The sequence below is a fragment of the Aulonocara sp. 'chitande type north' Nkhata Bay genome, linkage group LG16 (assembly GCF_057382095.1).
Source record: "Aulonocara sp. 'chitande type north' Nkhata Bay isolate Kocher_YH1m ecotype deep benthic linkage group LG16, A_spYH_male_GT1.1, whole genome shotgun sequence".
NCBI lineage: Eukaryota > Metazoa > Chordata > Actinopteri > Cichliformes > Cichlidae > Aulonocara > Aulonocara sp. 'chitande type north' Nkhata Bay.
Window position 1 is genome coordinate 3,810,602 of NC_141359.1, and position 20,266 is coordinate 3,830,867.

General features: G+C 40.1%; 1 protein-coding gene and 1 pseudogene across 2 annotated transcripts; one reads left to right on the plus strand and one right to left on the minus strand.

Moving 5' to 3' along the window:
• Positions 1 to 11,384: 11,384 nt before the first annotated feature.
• Positions 11,385 to 12,391, minus strand: LOC147310833 (uncharacterized; annotated as a pseudogene). The gene is made up of 2 exons (XR_015125468.1): positions 12,164 to 12,391; positions 11,385 to 12,062 (listed from the first exon to the last, which is right to left on the minus strand). The product of XR_015125468.1 is annotated as an uncharacterized LOC147310833 (transcript).
• A 4,166-nt stretch (positions 12,392 to 16,557) lies between these two features.
• LOC147310834 (uncharacterized) lies at positions 16,558 to 18,301 on the plus strand. Its single transcript, XM_086267314.1, has 2 exons — positions 16,558 to 17,242; positions 17,605 to 18,301. Exons 1-2 carry the CDS (start codon positions 16,893 to 16,895, stop codon positions 17,828 to 17,830), a joined length of 576 nt encoding a protein of 191 aa, XP_086123440.1. The 5' UTR covers positions 16,558 to 16,892; the 3' UTR covers positions 17,831 to 18,301.
• The last annotated feature ends 1,965 nt before the right edge of the window (positions 18,302 to 20,266 follow it).

Consider the following 20,266-nt stretch of genomic DNA (forward strand, 5'->3'; position numbering starts at 1 on the left):
GGTCATTAACATATAGCATCTTACATAGGTATACATGTAAACAAAGAATACTGTGTGTGTGTGTGTGTGTGTGTGTGTGTGTGTGTGTGTGTGTGTGTGTGTGTGTGTGTGTGTGTGTGTGTGTGTGTGGTCAAAAGGGTCATATAACATAAAAGCACAAAGGCAAACATCCTTGGTCAGGAAGAGGGTAGACTAGACCCCCCCAGTAAGGAAGTCCAGCAGTTCATCTAAACAGAAAAGCACTTAGACTAGAACAGACGTAGCTACGTTAATCCTACCATAAAACAATTAAGACAAGATGCGACCTCTTCCCGTGCTCCCAGGATGTAGGTGTGCATTCTAGTGTGGAATACACACCAAGCCTCTGTAGCCTGTTAAAGGTCACACAACTTATCACTACACAATTGATTATACACCTCTAAGCATATATGGTTAAATGTTTCCTAATACAAATGACAATAATAAACTCTAAACCCAACACTTACCCACTCTGTCACTCTGTCTACGGTTAGTGAGGAAGTCCACAATCCAGTTGCACAGAGAGGAGTTAAGTCCCAGTTGGTGGAGTTTGGGACGGAGTTTGTATGGCCGGATGGTATTAAAAGCCGAGCTGTAGTCTACAAAGAGGAGCCGTGCATAGGTGTTCCTGTGTTCCAAGTGCTTCAGTAATGTGTGCAGCACTGTGGCGATCGCATCCTCGGTTGACCGGTTCTCCCTGTATGCAAACTGGTGCGAGTCCAGGGATGGTGGAAAAGCAGCTCTGATGTGTTTAATGACCAGTCTCTCCAGGCATTTAGCGGGAATGGTGGTGAGTGCCACAGGTCTGAAATCGTTCAGACATGTGACATTTGACTGTTTTGGGATGGGAACGATGGTTGCTGCTTTGAAACAGGATAATACTGCACTATATTCAGCTGTGTGTGGCTACTGAACATTTAAAGCAGTCGCTGAGAGTGTGTGACGCTGACTGCAGTGCAAATGTTTAGTATCATAATTAATGATCAGTCAGAGTAACAGTATGGCTCATTTATATTTATTCTTAGAGTCTGTTTTGAAATATTGATTGTTGATGAGCAGCAGTAGATCTCCGTGGCTCAGATATCTCATATTCCTTTGGTAACACAAGCATGAGAACAACAGAAACACTGCTGGGACTCTTCTTGTCACAACAATATAGAACATTAGACCAATCATCTGTTAATGTGAGGATCTAACAGGATTTAATGAGAGAGCACAACTGTGTGCACAGATACTGCTGTTACAACGGGTCTTATATTAGACAGATAGGTACATGCATGTGTGTGTGTGTGTGTGTGTGTGTGTGTGTGTGTGTGTGTGTGTGTGTGTGTGTGCATGCATGAATCTCAGTCCTTCAGGTGGGCTAAACTCACCCACATTAGCTAGTATTTACTAGAGATGGACCGATCCGATATTACGTATCGGTATCGGTCCCATACTGACCTAAATTACTGGATCGGATATCGGAGAAAAATAAAAAATGTAATCCGATCCATTAAATATCACGAAAGCATCTCACAAAACTTGCAACACGCCGTAACTCACCTCAGAACGTTAGCACGTCGGAGCAGTATGCATCACGTGATAGAGCGGCTGTGGCATGCGGGACCTGTAGGTGGTCTGGATAGCATTTGGAGCTTCGCTAGCAACCCGGCATTTCATCTCCGACAAAGTTATCCCCGAGAGAAGTAAAGCAAGTGTGTAAGTCCATCTCTGAATGTTTGTAAAGCATTCCTGCGTTAAGCTTAACAAGCGATATATGGAGCGACTGCCTCTTCTTGCTGCTACTTCAATCATGAAACTGCTTAACGATCAGCTGATCGGCTTTTCTGTCGCGAGTCCGTCTCTCTGGTTTGTTTTTGGCCCACTTTGCACCAGAAAGAGGAAACCAGCGGCTGAACAACAGCAGCACGTTTAAGCTTGATCAGCTGTTGTTAGAATTTATTTAATATTACTTTCTACACCAGGATCTTTTTCTACGTAGCTGACGCTGGTAACTGTGCAGGGGCGGATCTAGCAAAGTTTAGCCAGGGGGGCCGATAGGGCATTAACAGGGAAAAGGGGGCACAAAGACATACTTTTCTTTCTTATTCTCATTTAAAATGTCTAGCTTTTAATAAATAATTATCTGAATCTTACACCCAAAGTTTTAATTTGATGTAAAATGAATAGAAGTCCATTACTGTATATAGTGACTATTAAGTCTAATATATATACCCTAGTAAGCTATAGTACTTTTTCCTTTGGGAAGGTACCATCTGTGCAGTCTGCAATTTTGTTGAAGAAAGATGTTGAATCTATTTAATATTTCTTGAAAAATAATTGATTTCTGTGCATTTTTTTTCACACTGCATCAAATTAAGGTTGGTTACGTCGATTAAGCATCATGAGGTGGCGCGTGAGGGGTGGTTCCCTATTTTTTATTTATTTATTTTTGTTGTTGCTGGGAGTTGGAACCCTATTAGTTAGGTTGCTTAATATTTACGCTAAGTACTCTTTAAAATACCAGAATAGGGAGGATGGTGTAGGTTTAAGTTTATTAGATTGATCAGTATTGCTGAACTATGAAATTTTTTTTTTTGCATACAGGTATAACAGAATAGCTTTAGTGTAGTTGTTGTTTTAAACTTGAGAACCTATACAAAATTCAGCAAGATATTTAAAAAAACAGTTTTGTTGATTAAAACACTATATCGGATTCATATCGGTATCGGCAGATATCCAAATTCATGATATCGGTATTGGACATAAAAAAGTGGTATCGTGCCATCTCTAGTATTTACACACATTCAAAAGTTACATTTAATGCAAATACTGCAATAAATGTACACAGAGACAGCCCCCACAGTCAGTATAATTTTTGTAAGTAACTCAGCAGAGATGAGAATAATAATTTGGAAGTTGGAGTTAGCATCATGTTCTTTCATAGCAGATAAATGTCTTCAGTACAAGGGTCTACACACTGTCCACACTGACAGTCAGGTGATGCAGTGGAGCGTTTGTCTGCTTCAGAAAATGTGAGTTTGGACTTTGATTCAGCAGAATGTCGAAGCAAATGACATTTGTTTAAGGACAGATGCTTCCAGCGCACCCGTCACATAAATACTTGCCTGAGAGACGTTTTCTGACACTCTGCAGAGTGCAAACTTTAATCCACAGCAGCACTCCTAATATAGCAAACATACATGGAAACACACGGATCAGGTACATGTTATAATAACAGCATCAGCACAATCTTTAAGGAAACATCAAAGAAACATCATCCAAGAGGATCTCCAGAAAGACACCAAGTGACCTGGAAAGAGTTGGTACCATACCAGAAACATCAGATGACAGGAAAGACGAGGGACCCTGTTGATGGCTTATATTTACAGGGCTCAGCAAGCAGAGGTCTCTCAGTTAATGCTCGGTGGTTTCTGCATCCAGCTCTTCTTAGGCAACATATTGAACTGTGACCTCCCATGTAGTCATTCACTGGTTTCAGTGTGTGTGTGTGTGTGTGTGTGTGTGTGTGTGTGTGTGTGTGTAACAATGATAAGGCCAATCAATGATCAGGGTTATCTTTTTGAAGATGGGAGACACTTGCAGTTTAGCATAAGGGTAACTTTGGTAACTAATGGTTTAGGGTCATGGTGAAAAGCAGAAGAGTCTTGATGCGTCCTTCATTCCTTTATATTTGGCTTGACTTGTAAGTTTTAAAGTGGCCTTGAACAATCGTTCTCCGTGCTTTCGGAAGGTTTTTTAAAATGTTTCTTTTCATCTTGTATGTGGCCTTTTTATGAAGAATGTGCTTATTGATAAAGCCACTTGACACTAACACTGAGTGATTCAAGCATAAAAAGCACGCGACCCAAGGGACGAACCACAACTTCAGGCACTCTGTTATTAGCAGTCTCTACAAAAATTCTTCATTTGTTTCCATTTCCTATTTAAATCTATAAAAGATGCAAACACAGTCTGACAAGCTTAAAATTGGATTTTGCATCTGGAAAGTTACAAAAAATTCCCAAAGAGCTAAGAGCCAAAACTCTGGCATAGGTTAGCGTGGTGTGCAGCGTCTTTAAAACAAGCAGAGGACAAAAGAAGTGATGTGCCTAAAAAGCCAACTACAGCAAATGAGTAATATCTGAAAGTCATGTTAAGATAAAGAAGAAAAGACCAGGACCTGACTAAGACCTGCATCTGGCCCTTGTTGAAAACACGCAGTTCTTTGAATCTTTGGGCTGAAGGAAGGACAATACTCGGTGTATCAATGCTCAATCAACAATCATTTATTTCCATACAATTCAACAATAAGAGCATTACAACGTCCGGACGGGAGAGATGCTACCAGAGGGTCAGGCACATGTCTCAAAATGGTGACGGGTTGCTCAGCTTTTTATAGTCTCTAGTGGCCCCCAGCTAGTCGTAAAAGCCAAAACATCACATTTTTTCTCTGTTACAGCGCCTAAGTTATGACCTCGGCAGTTGTTTCTCTGCTTTCTGTAAGGTGGGGGTGTGGAATGTGGTCTATCTATCTCCCCTGTCTTTAGACACAGAGTCTCCTGCTTACAACCTTCTCTTCATGATTCAACAATTAAGCATGTCAAGAAAACAGTGTAACACATTCCCAGCAGATCAAGGATACAGAGTGATGCACCTTTATCTAATAAACTAATATGTGAATATGTTCTGTTAACTCAAAAGTATAATGAGAACTAAACTACATACAGATCACACACTCTATTTTAAAGGGTATAATGTGATCTACAGCAGTATTCTAATTCAACTACTTTGATTACATCTATAAGGTAACATATAATAACAGAATAATATCACACCCTTCAACTGATCTTCACTGAAGACTGAATGAAAGGGTGGCTGTAAAGAAGGCCTTCTCTCAGTTTGTATGCAAGCATCATTAACATGTGTGGGGTCAGAAGAGCAGCACTGTCTACAGCTGTCTGTAAAACACAGCGGGGTCACTGTCACAGTTTGGAGACACATTTCAGTGTTGGGAATATTGTCAGAACTGATGGAATTATGAACACGGAAAACTTTAGTCAGATTCTGATTGATTGATCTTCCATGCATTACCATCTGAAAGCTTTGGTTGGCAACAGCTCAATTTCTCAGCATGAAAATCATCCCGAGCACACTGCCGACGAGGCACGCCTGAATGGAAGAAGCACGCAACACTGCCAGACAAACTGAACATTAATCTTGGGATCATCATCCAAAGTTCCCAGGACAAGCTCCCACGCCGAGCTTCTGACTGTCCTTTAAGAGACCTGCGTAACTATTCCTCAGCATTACTTGAATAAATGACATGAACACTGTGTTGGAGAGTAAAGGTGGCCCTACTAAACTTCTATGCTATTTTATATCCTGTACTTACATTTATATTTGTACATGTTTCAATAAATAACTCAAGACTTTTGCACCGTACTCTATTTTCATATTACAGTTTTTCCTCATTTTACACACACACACAAATGCACACAGCTCTGATAACAACACTGCTAAACTCCAAGTATCGTTTCACTGATCTCTCTCAAATGTGTCTGCAAGTCTCTGAAAACAAATCTCAGAGCATCATTTAGAAGACTTTGTTCACCAAGGATCACAGGCCTTCAAAATGCAGCACACTGACCACCAATTAGTCTCAGTCATTTTGAGAAGAACAATTCTGTCATGTGTTGAGTGACGCTTACAGGAAGCTCGAGCAGGAAGAGGAAGAGTGAGAAAAAGAGTCAGAGGATGAAGATCAGGCAGCAGAAGACAGTTTGTTCTTTTGTCATTGTACTTACATTACATATCACTGTGTTTGGCTGCATCCTGTGAAACAGGTAACATGTAAATGTACTTCAAGACATAAAAGTCCGACATTCATGACAAAGCAGTGACCTCGTTTCTGTTTAGTTTTGAGAAACTGATCCAAAATTGAAAAGTCAGAGCTGATGATTAGAAACCTGATCCTTGTAAATATTAACTGTTTGTTTTACCTGAAGCTCTAGAAAGCAGGATTGTCCGTCTTAGATTGGCTCCGTAATGTTTATTTACTGCATTATGCATGTTTTAAAGCAGGGGCCCAAAACTCAAGGCAGACTTTAGGTCGCGGCCAAACAAGATAAACATTTATTGAACACTTAAACAATGTTTTTTAAAAATAAATATGAATAAAAACAGAGAAGAATATAATTCCAGAATAAATAAACTTAAAAAAACTACTTTAACTTTAAATATTTTGTTCTCCATAAAAATATATCCTGTCAAAATGATGCAAGTTAGAAATATGAACATGCTGCCAAAACCCCAGAAAAGTAAATGAAAGCAAACACAAGGTTGGAGCCGCATGCAGACGGAGCTGGGCGCTGCTGCAGGAGTGGAGCTAATAAACTGTTCAGTGTCTTTCCCCGAGTGCATCATTACACTGCAGCTGCATCTGAATCTGCACAGGTGCAGCTCAGCAAAGTCCGCTGACTTGGTTCAACATTACTGCAACAGGGGAAGTGAGGCAGGCTGCACTGGTGCATTTGTGACAGCTTGAAACGCCTTCACTGCATCATACATGTGCATGAACTGACAGGTTTCCTTGCTGAGCTCCAAAACTCTGTTGAGAACTTTTATCCCCACTCAGCCAGCGGGGTTAGGGTTAGGCCATTTACCATTTATAAGATTGCTGTTAGGTTATATCAGATTCATCTGGTGTCTTTCTATCACCTACTTCCAAATCAGTGCTATTCCTAACCTTTTAATTAGACCGAACTGCTGTCTGTTTTCACTTCATTACGATTCGTTGATCTGCTGAATCATTTATTATGTGAAGAGCTGTGAAAGGTGTGTGTAGATTCAAAGGTGTGAAATACAGCTATGCAGGTTAGCTCAATCACTTCAATGTCACGCTGTGTGGCTTTATATATCTGACCAATCGCATCAGCATGCCTCAGTGGGAGCGGCTGCACCTTTCTGTCAGCCTCAGTGAAGCCAAGGGTGACTATGTGGTCACAGCATGGCTTCAGCCTGACAGTCTCATTTCCATGGTGGCATAACACAGAGTTGATAACAATGCAGACAGAAAGCATGTAATTATTGAGACTAAATGCAGCAGGGCATGGACAGAGTGGCTACTCTGTATCAGCTGAGTGGCAGATTATAGGGCAGAGGAGAGGTACCAGATGGTTTAAAGGCTACAGTTGAAGCCTGTCATATTGAAAAGGCAGATTATATGCAATCTGACAACTCTGGTTTCATTCAGGAGTTATTTTCAATTTGCTATTCAGGTTTAATTGTATTAGCATATGTGGCAATGATCTAAAGCACAACTTGTATTTGTATTCAAAGCACAGTCGTCAAAATGCAGAACACAGGCTGTCAGGATTAGCATAATAACCAGGCGGCATATTTTCAAAAACATTTCCTGAAAATGTGACAAGAGCATTCGGCAGAGTTCAGGACAAAAGCGGAGTAATACAATAAATTATAGATTACTCAAAGCTGACTTTTTAAACTGGGCTAACCATTTAAAGCATTCAGAGCAGACACAACACTGACAGGTTTGCATTATTCATGTTCCACACACACACACACACACACACACACACACACACACACACACACACACACACACACACACTACTGTTGCAAAGCCTCAAGAACAGAGATGAAGCAGCTGAGTGGGAAATTTGTTTTTATTGGTAAAGACAAGACGTGGAGCTATTTGAAGAATGATCCATTCAAAGAAGAAGAAAAAGAAGCTACAATGTCGCTATTCATACTAGAAAGTACCACTTCAGGGTCGACTACATTTCAAACAGGTATTTCTTTGCGATGTCGTTTTGGATGCTTGTGACTGAGTTAATAGCTAATACGCAGAGGCCTCCTCATACTGGCAGCATCTGTTTGAGGCTCTCTGGCACTGTGGAATGTGCCTTTATGTGGCACTGCTGCATATTTCTTGTAACTGCACCATAGCAATGATCTGACTGTATATGTATCTATCAATATTTTATTATGTTCAAATAAGATATGCTTAGGAAAAAAGAGCCCCTCCACCCCCACAATAACGACTAAAAAGAATAAGATTGTGAAATTGAAAAAGAAGAAACAGCTGCAATGAGGCTTTTAGAACAGACAGCATTGATGTGGAAATGGGTTGTGATTTATGGCTGGGCCATCTGGCTTCTTACAGCTCACTAAGCTCTGTATGCCACTAAAGCTGGGGACACATGGGGACAAGTGCCCCAAATGGCAAAAAGTTGAAACCTCCAGAGCTGGAAAAGGAAGCCCAGGTGGCGCTGCCTGTGCACTTCCTCCAACAGTCACTGGAGGGTTTTGCTAAACACCTGCCTGATTGTTTCACCTGTGTTGATTTCATCTGTGTGTTATTCCTTACCTGTTTATCAAACAATTCCCATATATATATGTAATTCTATCTTCTGTCTTCTTAGTCATTTGCATGTGTTTTACACATGACACATACTCATTTGAGTCAGTGATCCTCTTGTCTGTGTTTTTGCTGCCTGAACTTTCTGACACATTTTTAATTAAATATCTGACGAATGTTGGTGTGCTCTGTGGTCCAAAAAGTCTCTGCTTGCTGGTTTTTACTGAGCACAAACTTCCTGAATGTGATATTTGTTTAGCCTCTTACTTACCACCCTATTGTCCAAATATGGTCACTTCTGGCTTCAAAACACCAACGTTTCAGTGGCCAGAACACAAAATTCAAATGCAAAACCAGCGGTGAGCCCACAGTGGTAATGCCATGTTTTATAACCTTTATGCAAATTTTGATGCACATACATGCAATATAACAATAATAATAATGATGATTATTATTACCACTAATAAGCTGCTATTGTCAGATTTTGTCTTTGCCCTAATTTATCAAAGGTCAGCTGGTACTAATAGTCGACATGAATTAGCAGGTCTCCGGCATTTTTCGCTCCATTTCAGAGCAAGAACAAGAAAAACCCTGTTACTGCTGGACAGCCGTTCATGAATTCAGCTGAACAATTTCAGGAGAGTGAGGTGGTTCTCTTGACTTGGACACGCCTCCTCCAACAACTGGGTATAACAGTGGGGGCATCCAGGGTGTCTGCACAGTGTCCTTTGTATAGAAACATACAGACAATGTTCAGTGTCCTGTTTGTGATGACTGGTATTCAAGGTTCGTGGTCACAGCAGTGATGGAGAATGGAGGTCATAATTTCCCAGCACTGTTCATGACTGATGTTAAAGAAGTAGGGAGCAGGTGAATGAAGAACTTTTTGATGGTGTTTTAGGCTATTGTTATATACTCGTATCCTCCGATGTTATTATTGCTATTACGCTTCAAATAAATCAAATCGTTCAAATTATTTATTGACGTTAAAATATTATCATTAACTTTCTGATGTCCAATATTTTTCTAGCTGTCGACAGCACAGACTTGGTCATCCATGACAGCTTCTCCTTGTCAAGAACCGAAGTTCAACACACAAGCTGGACCCAGGAGCAGAACACACACACAGCGGTACGAGAGAAAAAATAAACTTTATTATAACTGAGAGTGTCCCGGGAGAGTAGAAGGGAGAAAACGCACGGAACCAGAGAAACCGAGGGACCGGGAGAAGAATCGCGCAGGAAACGCCGAGAGCGGGACCGTGGGAGGGATGATAGCGGGGCCAAGGGAACCGGAGAGAGGGGTGAGGGTCTGTGGGGAGAAGCTCCAGAAAGGGCGAGGCGGCTGGGGTTGATCGTGATCCAAATTCTGGACAGGCAGGTGGACAGGCTGGTGACTCAAAACACGCTGAGCAGTGATCTGGGTATACAAGGCAGAGTTAGTACTAGTTCACACGGATAGGATTGCCTAAGGACTTTCCCGTAGGTGTGCGTTACCGCTGAAGGACGATTACGGACTGGCGTGGAGCAGCAGGCTGGGCAGGATTAAATGGTCCACCTGGTGATCGCCTGGGATGGGATGCAGGTGTGGAGTCAGCGGCCACGCCCACGGGAGTGGGCATCCTATCAGCACCTCAGACGCCGGGCCGCGGACCATGACAGTCCTCCTTTTCTTCATCACCATCTATCTTCAGGTCCCTGAGGAATTTTTAGAGGGGGACCATCTTCCTGATGTATTCCCAGATGCTCCATGTTCCATCCCAGATTGTTCCCCTGGCTAATCCTCGCCCTCCTCTTTGCTCAAAGGGCCTCGAGATGTTGGTTGGAGACCTCCATGCAGTGTGAGGAACTTTCTGTCTTGACATCAGTGGCATCTTGTAACCGTTCGGCCACGCTCACAGTCCGAGTGACATCCTAATGTCATCCATGAAAAGCAGGTGGATGATGGTCCCTCCACTCCTAAATCTACATCTGTACCCACACGCAGTGATGAGCTGGTGTCGGGGGTGGAGGAGATAAGAGATTACATTGTGTCGAACGATGGGACAGGTGATGCAGTCGGGTCAGCTCGTTGCGCAGTAAGGTTAGACAATCTGCCTCTGGGAAATGCATAACTGGCTCTTCTGCTCAGTGTTTCTAACAGTAATGTGTGAAAATGTCAAAGCTTGGAAGGAAGATAAGAGCAGACATGTGGACACATTTTGTATTTGATGTCAAGGAAAAGAAGGTCTTTGATTAGGCTGCTTTATAGCATCATGAGGGGTGTTTCAAGTGTACCAGGCATGGGTACAGATGAAAAGAATAACCCTTTTTGGTAGCACTTTACAATAAGTGCACACTATTAGGCATTAGTTAATGGTTACTTAATTATCTCTACAGCGTCTACAAAGTATTTCTCATAATCAGTTAATCGTTTACAAGCACTGCTTTAAACTCTTTATTCACGATGAATAAGCTGATGTATAACACTTTTTATTAATTATGTTTTCATGTTCTAAAACTCATTGAAGAATCATTTATAAACACTACTCTGCATCAGTTACAAACCAGTCATTTCAGGATGTTCAATGGTATACAAAATCATTGGTAAAAGGTAAGTAGATGGTTAACACACCCTACATAATACTATGAACTCTACATGTACCACACAAACTAGTTTCATACCAGATGTTTTATAAACACTGAATATCAGGGTTACATCAGTCAGCTGCTATATCTTAACAGATGTCTTACAATACATTTGTAACTGTCACTTAAGGACTGCCAAAGCTGTAACTCACTATCGACCAACTTCTTTTTCGATAGATTATCTATAAATACTCATAAATACCTTAATAAACTTATTTAGGAAGTTACAAACCATTTGCTACTTGTTAGTAAAGTATCTTGAGTGAGCTCATCTAAAGTGGGGACCATATATACCTTACAACCTATTTATAGATGTGAAAGTTTCTAAAATACAGTGTAACAAAAACAAATGACAACACACAGGGTAGATCCAGAACGCACTGTATTTTTAAGATGCCAGTCACAAAAACATCAGAACAATGCTTACAGATTGGACACACAACTGTTGATACAAAAATAAAAACAGTGTCATAAACTATCAGCCAATATTTGAAGTAATACAGAACACGGCTGGATGCAAACCTGTAGCTCTTTACATGAAGTGTTCAAATAACATTTTCAAAAAGGTGCAAAAAATAGCAGTAGCAACATTAACTTTTATAATTATCTGTATTTTTTGGAAATGTCATATATCAAAATGTACCATTTTTGTGCTTTTTTGCGAGCCACTCGTTCCACTCAATAACTGTGAGGTGTTCTGACAGTAGTCTATCTGTTACCCCCGAGTCTCCAGATTTGCTCCTGTAAGACCTCCAGGCTCTCTCCAGATGTTGGGTATGGGCACCTGTACGAGGGTCAACATACCACCTGCTGTGGTTAACAGTATGGTGTTCATAGCCTAAATTTGGGAATACACGATAGGCCCGCCATTCATCACTTATCACTGAGGAACAAATCCGGACATGAAGGGTAATCACAGGAACAAGATGTCTTCGAGGTCTTTTCTCCAAAAGTCGCAAGATAGGTCTTGCTTTCTCTCGATGTTTCATGCCCAGCATTCCAAAGACCCACTTTCTTCTTTTCCATCCCCCAGCCATTCTTCCTCTCCCCTACTGATGCCGAAACAAAAAAATGAACACAAATGACTAAAAGATACTATGAAAGCTTGATAAATATATAGATGTAATATAAAATTACAGTCACAAAAACTTACCTTTCGTTTGTGACGAAAGCGACTCTCATCAATCACAACAAACTCCCTTCGGCCACCAATCTGCTGACCTGTATGACGTCTCAATCTTTGAACTGCAGCCACACATACCCTCCTTATTTTTCTGGGCATTTTACTAAGTCTTGTTGTGCTGCCTGCAATGGTGTCATCTATCATGTCGATTTGACGTAATCGCAGACCCTGAGAAAATCTTCAGAGAAAAAAAAACATCCTTACGAAGAGTAATTTAAATCTATTTTGTTTGTTTTTTTTCTGTACACTGTAAAACCCAACAGTGCATCTTACTAAAAGAAGTAAGTTGTTGTTCTTACTTACTCTTTCTCTCACCCTCTCTCTCACACTTTTTTCTCCGCTTCACTCAGCATGCCAGCCTTGTGCTGGGCAGAGGGGGGAGGGGCGGTAGTTACACTCAGTAGCACAGGAACAGAGCGGGAGGGAGAGAGAGAGCCAGGGACAACAATGTCACATTAGGAAGGTATAGTAATCATCCACAACTATTTTCAGTTGCAGATGATAAAGGATTCAGAAAGTTTGTTCATGCGGGCCCATATGACAGAGAATATGCAACTTCTTTTTGTTTTCATATTTTAATTTATATTTAATTGTGTTGTGGTTTGCAGAGTTTTGTGTTGTTTCACTTTAAATATGTGAAAGGAAAAAGCTGAAAATTTAAATAGTTAAAAATTGAAATGTGAATAGTTGGTTTTTGTATTATATGATTTATTTGCTTAGGCTGCTGCCCCCGCGACCCGACCTCAGATAAAGCGGATGAAGATGGATGGATGGATGATTTATTTATTACATTTTATGTGGAGTGAATGAATAAAAGTAGGTGGCCCCTACAGACAAAGCACATACAAACTTCAAATCACGTACAAACTCTGGAGCATGTATAAACTCCAAAACACGTAAAAACACGTACAAACTCCAAAACACGTACAAACTCCAAAACACGTAAAAACTCAGAAGCACGTAAAAACTCAAAACATGTACAAAAGACAGCAGAAGTGCTCCAGGATGCTGGGCGCAGTGTTGAGCTTTCGTTATCTTGTGGTTACACAAGCCAGCAAGTACCAACGACCGGATTTGGTGTGTGGTAGTAACAGCTACATGAACTTTTTTTTAAATTATTTGAATATATATGAGTGCCTGTGTATAAATACACAAACAATACACACATGCTTTCAATTGTGTAATTTAAGTGATCTAGTAGCTCTGCTTTGGAAGTTCAGTTCATGCTAGAAATGTGTTTTGGAGTTTGTACGTGTTTTGTCTCTAGGGGCCACCATATGTATTTATATATAAACATATATAAATAAAACCACTTTTTTTTACGTTAGTAATTCCTTTTGTGCATAATTTTATATTATTGTTAATAATAAATTAATTAAAGCAACAAAACAACCTGAAGAGTCGGTTCGGAGCCGAAAGAGCCGGCTCTTTTTAGTGAGCCGAATCTCTAAAATGAGCCGGAAATCCCATCACTATTATTGAGTGGAAAAAAGTTAGCTTGTTTATATTATGCTAACATAGCTGTGTCGCTAGCAGTCACGTAGCACATCTTTATATACCAGCTAGCCAAACTTCAATAACCCTACAAACGTCACTGCTGTTTAGTTTTCTGTCTTCATTTATGTTGGAAGTGATAAGAAAGCTGTACGTTTTAATTTGTTTCCAAAATCCCGCAGTCAGGACATGCTATATTGTATTTAGATGGAAGCTAGCGAGCTAACTTCCTGCTAACTTCTAACTCTGTTAAATGTCATAAATTCCGTTTTCATGGATGCCTGGATGTTAAACTCAATTGTTACACCTGGTAGAGCAGAACGCTGATCATTTTATTAAAGATGAAAGACTTAAGACAGTGTTTTAACTCTCAGTGATGCCACAGTGATCATTTGATATATGGACCTGCAGCAGAGTTTAGGCCCAGACATGGCTAGTGACGTCAGACTGAACGATTGGATTGTTTTTTAACCTCATTGTATTAGCTTATTTCATTGCTAACCCCCTCCGCTTATTAGCAGCTAGCTTTTCGCTAGCTGCTAATAGGTGATTAGCTTAGCTTAGCTTTTGGTTACATTTAAGCTTTAGATATCAGTAAAAACACTGTTCAGTTTATTTTATTAGTCATTCCTTGTGGCTTGGCTCAAGAATTAAATGATTATTATCGCCTTTGGTGTTACTCTGGGCTGTAACTTATAATTGTGCTTTCTGTAATTTAGTTTGTCAGTCCTTCTCCAGCTATTTTGCAGCATGTCTATATAAATTCACAATAAATGCTCTACATCAGGGGTGCTCAATACGTCGATCGCGATCGACCAGTCGATCGCAAAGGTAGTATTGGTAGATCGCATGGCATTAAAAAAATAGATGCCAGCCTATCATCCATCCCGTCACTTGATTGATACAGGGAAGCCAGTCAGATGACATCAGAATTTTTCTGACGCTTAGGTCGCTGCGCATGCGCAAACAGCGGCGCGAAGTGTAGTAAAACTAGGGTTGCCAACCGTCCCTTAAAATACGGAATCGTCCCGTATTTAGGAACAAAAGTACACGTCCCGTATTGAGCTAATAAGGGACGCACTTTGTCCCGTAATACAGGGAGAATCACAAAAAGTCTATAAATGTTAATGGATTTAACGCTTTGTTTGAAAACATAATTCCCAGCCCCTCTCCTGCTCTGTGACCAATGAGCTGACAGCACACTTAGCACGAGTATAACAATTCAGATTACCGCTTATCTAATTGGTCGAGGAAAGGTCGCGTGCGGAGAAGATACCGGAAGACAACAGATGACCAGCATGGCCAACAGAGAGACAAACACTGACACTGCGGCGCGACTCTGGGATGACAGTACACCTTTGAACAACAGTGCTTGTTCCCCTCCTAGAAAGAAAAAAAAAAGGTTGCAAAAATACAGGGAGGAATGGGAAAATGAAAACAACTGGCTGGGAAAAGTGCGCGATAACACGTATAAAGCGCACTGCACTGTGTGCCGGCGCACTTTTTCCATTTGCCATGGTGGACTGACTGACGTTAAGCAGCATGCTTCTACTGGTGGGCACATGATGAATATGAGGGGTGTGAAAGAAAGAGGAACCCTTGACCAATTTGTTGTCCACCAGGCCACGGCAGAAGCAGATATGGTATGTAAACATTGTTGTTTTTTTAAACCCTCTGGTTAAGGTTAATATGGGCATGTGCAGTGAATATCAGCGCTATGTGGCCAGAAGTTTGATAATATAATTTGTTTTGTGTAATAAACAACTGCAAGGATAGATGATTACAACGAATAGATGACTAATACATAAAAGTAATACATAGATGAATAATGATGATGAGTTAAGATGCATATAATCATGGGAACAAGCGGGTTTACAAACAGGAGCAGCTGATTAGCATTAGAAAAGCTGAAATAATACCTCAACTGAAGCCACAAAACCCGAATAAGTTGACACAGAAGAGACTTCAGTTTCAAGGCAAGGCAGAGATTCTTCCTTCCCACAGTGATTGTGGTCTTCAACAACTCTTTGAAGACTTGATTAGTCTGAGGTGCAACAACACCTAATTTCCCTCTGGGATTAATAAAGTATTACTGAATTGAATATATATAAAGAATACACATTATATTGAAAACATACATATATATGACCATACCCATTTCTTACAAGTTGCATGCGTAATTTATACTTTAAAGTCAGTTGATAAACTACACAAACTATACAGATATACTGTAATATATATATATATATATATATATATATATACATATATATATATATATATATATATTTCTATTTTATAGGTGACTGCTGCAGAGGTGACCCATGTCTACCACACTGTAAAGCACGGTTTAAGTTATAACTCGGGTGACTGTGCACTCAAACTGACTGTACGAATGCTGAATGACTCCAGTATTGCCAAAAAGATGTCCTGTGGGAGGACGAAAGCTGAAGCAGTTGTCACAGATGTCCTGTCTCCAAAGGCAATAGAAGAGGTGATCAAAAAATTGAAAAGTGGTGCAACTCCACTCCCATTCTCTCTTCACACTGATGCTTCAAACAAGGGAAATCGGAAGATGTTTCCCTTGGCCTTGCAGTTTTTTACACCAGAGGCTGGAGTTGTCAACAAGATACTGGATTTTGTTGAAAATCCAGATGAGTCTGCAGAGGGAATAGTAAAAATAATACAAAGCTCTCTTGAAAACGTGGGGCTATCCTTAGATCAGGTTTCTGCATTCAGTGCTGACAATGCAAATGTAAATTATGGCATCCACAACTCAGTCCTCACAAAATTCAAAGAGACCAACAGTGAGATCCTTCGTGGCAACTGCCATGCACATATTGTTCATAACACTGTGAAATAAGCCCTGGACAAGCTCTCAGTTGATGTGGAAAATATTGTCCTGAAGATATACAGCTTCTTTTCCACCTCTGCCAAAAGGAGAGAGTCCCTGAAAGAGTTCTGTGAATTTTGTGACGTTGAATTCCATGATATCCTGCGCCATGTTGTGACGAGATGGCTGTCACTCAACCCTGCAATCACCCGCCTGCTGCAGAACTGGGACCCGCTGAAGTCATATCTCATCAGCATTGGTGAGGAATGTCCAAGGCGCCTGAAGGAATTGCTGAAGTTGACAGAAGATGCTGCTGGAGTTGAGGGAGAGGCAGACATTGTGGAAGTCTACCTCCTCTTCTGTAATAATGTCATGTGTCTGTTTGAAGAAGTGGTGAAAAAACTGGAGAAGAATGTAACCACGTCTGTTGACCTCTATTCCATCATGGAGTGTTTCCTGAAAAGACTTATTCAGAGAAGAGATGATGGGTTCTACGGGTACCTAACAAGACAAAAGCTCCAGCGTCTCTCGCCATCTGATGCTGATGGTGGCAGGCAGGAGTTTACAGCCTTCCTAGACACTGCCATCAGTTATGTCCGGAAGTGGTTTGACTTTTCAGAAGAAAACTGGCTTTTCCACCTGCAGCCCCTCTCTCTAGCATCTGGGAAGATTTCCTTTGATGACATGGAGAAGATCATTGAACGGCTTCACCTGGCTGGCAGGTAAGAAGAAAACATTTGCCAGTGAAATGATAAACCATGTTTTAATAGTATTGATGGTTAAAAATAAACAAATACAATTGATAGATAACATATATAAATAAAACCATAATCATTAACTTTGTTTGGAGTGTATATACACACGCATGCAATCTTTTATACACTATTTTACAAATTCAAGGAGTTCATATACTTAATATACTTAATATAAAGTATAAATATAATAAATAAACTATACTTATTGTATTGTTTAAATGCTATACAACGTTATAAACATATACAATACATTTTTTCCATTTATTTACCACTGTAAATGTTCTATGTACCACTTAGGATTTAGGTCAACTTCTCATCTCTGTTGGCAGGTTAAACATCTCTATGGATGAGCTTTATGAAGAGTGTGTCACTGCAACCAGCCTTCTGAAGCACCTCACCAAAGAACATCAGGAGAAGGAAAAGTGGCAGTCCAAGGGAACAGCAGAGAAGTGGATGGAAATTCTTCAGGCAGCTGACCTCCCCAATATGCAGGCTGTTGTATCCTCAGCATCCCATCTTCCACTGGGTTTGAGGAGAGGATTTTCTCTCTTATGAAGAATAAGTGGACTGATGTGCGGAACAAATGTTCTACTGAATTAATTAGAAGTGAGCTCATTGTCAGTCTAAATTATGATATGTCTTGCTCAGAGTTTTACTCTGCAGTACTGAAAGACAAACAACTCCTAACTGCAGCAAGAGCTCAAAAAAAAATACAAATGGAAAAAGTAGTCTGTTTCCACATAATGTAGCATTGAGCTTGAGTTCATGAGTTTGTTGGGTTTTTTACTTCAACGTTCAGCTACAGTCAAGGCCTTTGAGGCACAAATGTGTTTACAGGTGTTCCACAGACTTTTTTTTTTGCACTTTTCTAATTGCACTAAATGTGCACTGTTACAAGAATGTTTTTCTTTCTATTGTTTTCTATTAATTTATATAATTTTAGGTTAAGCAGGACAGAGTTCTTTGTGTTAATTTTGTCATTTTGCACAAAAAGTGAAGCGTACCAGTCTTTCGTTTAGGAAAGAGACCTATTTTATTGTGTTAATGTTGTCATTTTGCATTAAAAATAAATGGATAAATGATCATTTGTTTCCCATGTGTTCATATCACAAAGAATATGCATCTACTTAAATCAACTTCAAGTCAAATGGTTAAAAAAAAAAAATTTCACACTCAAAAAAAAGAGCTAAAAAAATTCACCACACAGGGAAGGGTGAAGACAACTGGGTCGCCCGGCCCTGGCCACTAGGTGTCCCTTTTTTTTTTTCAGGGAGTTGGCAACCCTAAGTAAAACTGACAAGCTAGTCAGCGAGTTAACTCCAATTTTTAGCTCTCGGTTTTTTCTCTTAAACCTGGCCGTCAGCAGCTACTGTCCGGACTATGCATCCCTGGCTGATTCAATTCAGTGCAAGTCATCAGAGTAAACTCAGGTAATGACAAAAAATTTACATAGTTAATTGTGTTGTGAAATATTGGATATTGCGGTTATGCATGTATATACATTGTAGATATAAAGAATCCTCAATATATTTATAAATAAGTATATGTTTTGGATTTTTGTAGTGGGTAGATCATTTTGACTTGGTCATTTTATAAGTAGCTCACATGCGGAAAAAGTGTGAGCACCCCTGCTCTACATTGTACAATCTAATGCACTATGTTTGAAATACGTTAATATATAATTATAGTCAAATAGGGCAGTTTCTAAATACATAACTAAATATAGTTTGTAATGCCACCATTGTAGGCTATTTATCAATCAGTGTAATGGTTTTACTGTTATTTAAATTCTACAAAGTGTACATTAGTATTATTATTGTATTTGTTTTATTAATTTTATTTATAGCCAAGTCTCATTTTGTTTTTAATTTTCTCTGGGTGTGACTGTTGCACAGCTGGCAGACAGAAAATCACAAGAGTTGTAAGATGAGGCTAGCGTGGCAAAAGGATAAGATTGATGAGCTCGTCAAAGAAAGAGACTATCTAAAGGAGCAATTAGCAGCATGTAAGTCCACTCTTAAAAACATTACTTAGCTTGTCATATACTTCCTCTGCTTGAGCACTTACATAAGCATTCTGTTGAGTAATTTTGTCTGTGTTGTCTTTTTAACTGTTTTACCAGCTCTCTCAAAGGAACCCACAAGTTTTGACCAGGATTCCAGTGGGGTGTTGAGCATATCTTCACTTCCCTCTGATGGGTCTTTTGATGAGAGTTCTGACTCCTCCATGGGCACAACTTCATCAGATAAAGACAGGAAGAAGAGGAAGAGGGGCAAAGCAAAAAAGCACAAGAAGTCAAAAAACATGACCAAAAACCAAGAACAAGAGGTAAAGTGATTAACTCAACAGTTTGATTTTGCATGCGGTGTGTTACGTTACTACACTATAACATTACATCAATGATTATGTTCTCTCAATTGCAGTCCAGAATCCTAAGCACGTGGTCACCCGGTATAACAAGATTTTAAGGCTGTTCAAAATAGTGATGGGTCGTTCGCGAACGAAATGGCTCTTAGAGCCGGATCTTTGACGTGAACGACGCGAGCCGGCTCCTTATCGCGAGCCGTCACGTGGGGGGTTTTTTTTTTTCTTTCTCTCTCTCTCTCTCGCACTTTTTTTCCGCTTCACTCTGCACGCGAGCCTTGTGCTTTACGCTGGGCAGAGGGGGGAGGGGCGGTAGTTACACTCAGTAGCACAGGAACAGAGCCAGAGGGAGAGAAAGAGAGCCAGGGACAACAACATTAGAAAGGTATAGTAATCATCCACAACTATTTTCAGTTGCAGATGATAAAGGATTGAGAAAGTTTATTCATGCAGGTCCATATGACAGAGAATGTGCATGTTCTTTTAGTTTTCATATTAGAATTTATATTTAATTGTGTTGTGGTTTGCAGTGTTTTGTGTTCTTTTCACTTTAAATTTGTGAAAGGAAAAAGCTGAAAATTTAAATAGTTAAAACTTGAAATGTGAATAGTTGATTTTTGTATTATA

Coding starts and splice junctions, on each gene's coding strand:
- LOC147310834 (XM_086267314.1), top strand. CDS start 16,893: ATGTGTCTGTTTGAAGAAGTGGTGAAAAAACTGGAGAAGAATGTAACC. Junction 17,243..17,604: donor CGGCTTCACCTGGCTGGCAG/GTAAGAAGAAAA, acceptor CTCTGTTGGCAG/GTTAAACATCTCTATGGATG.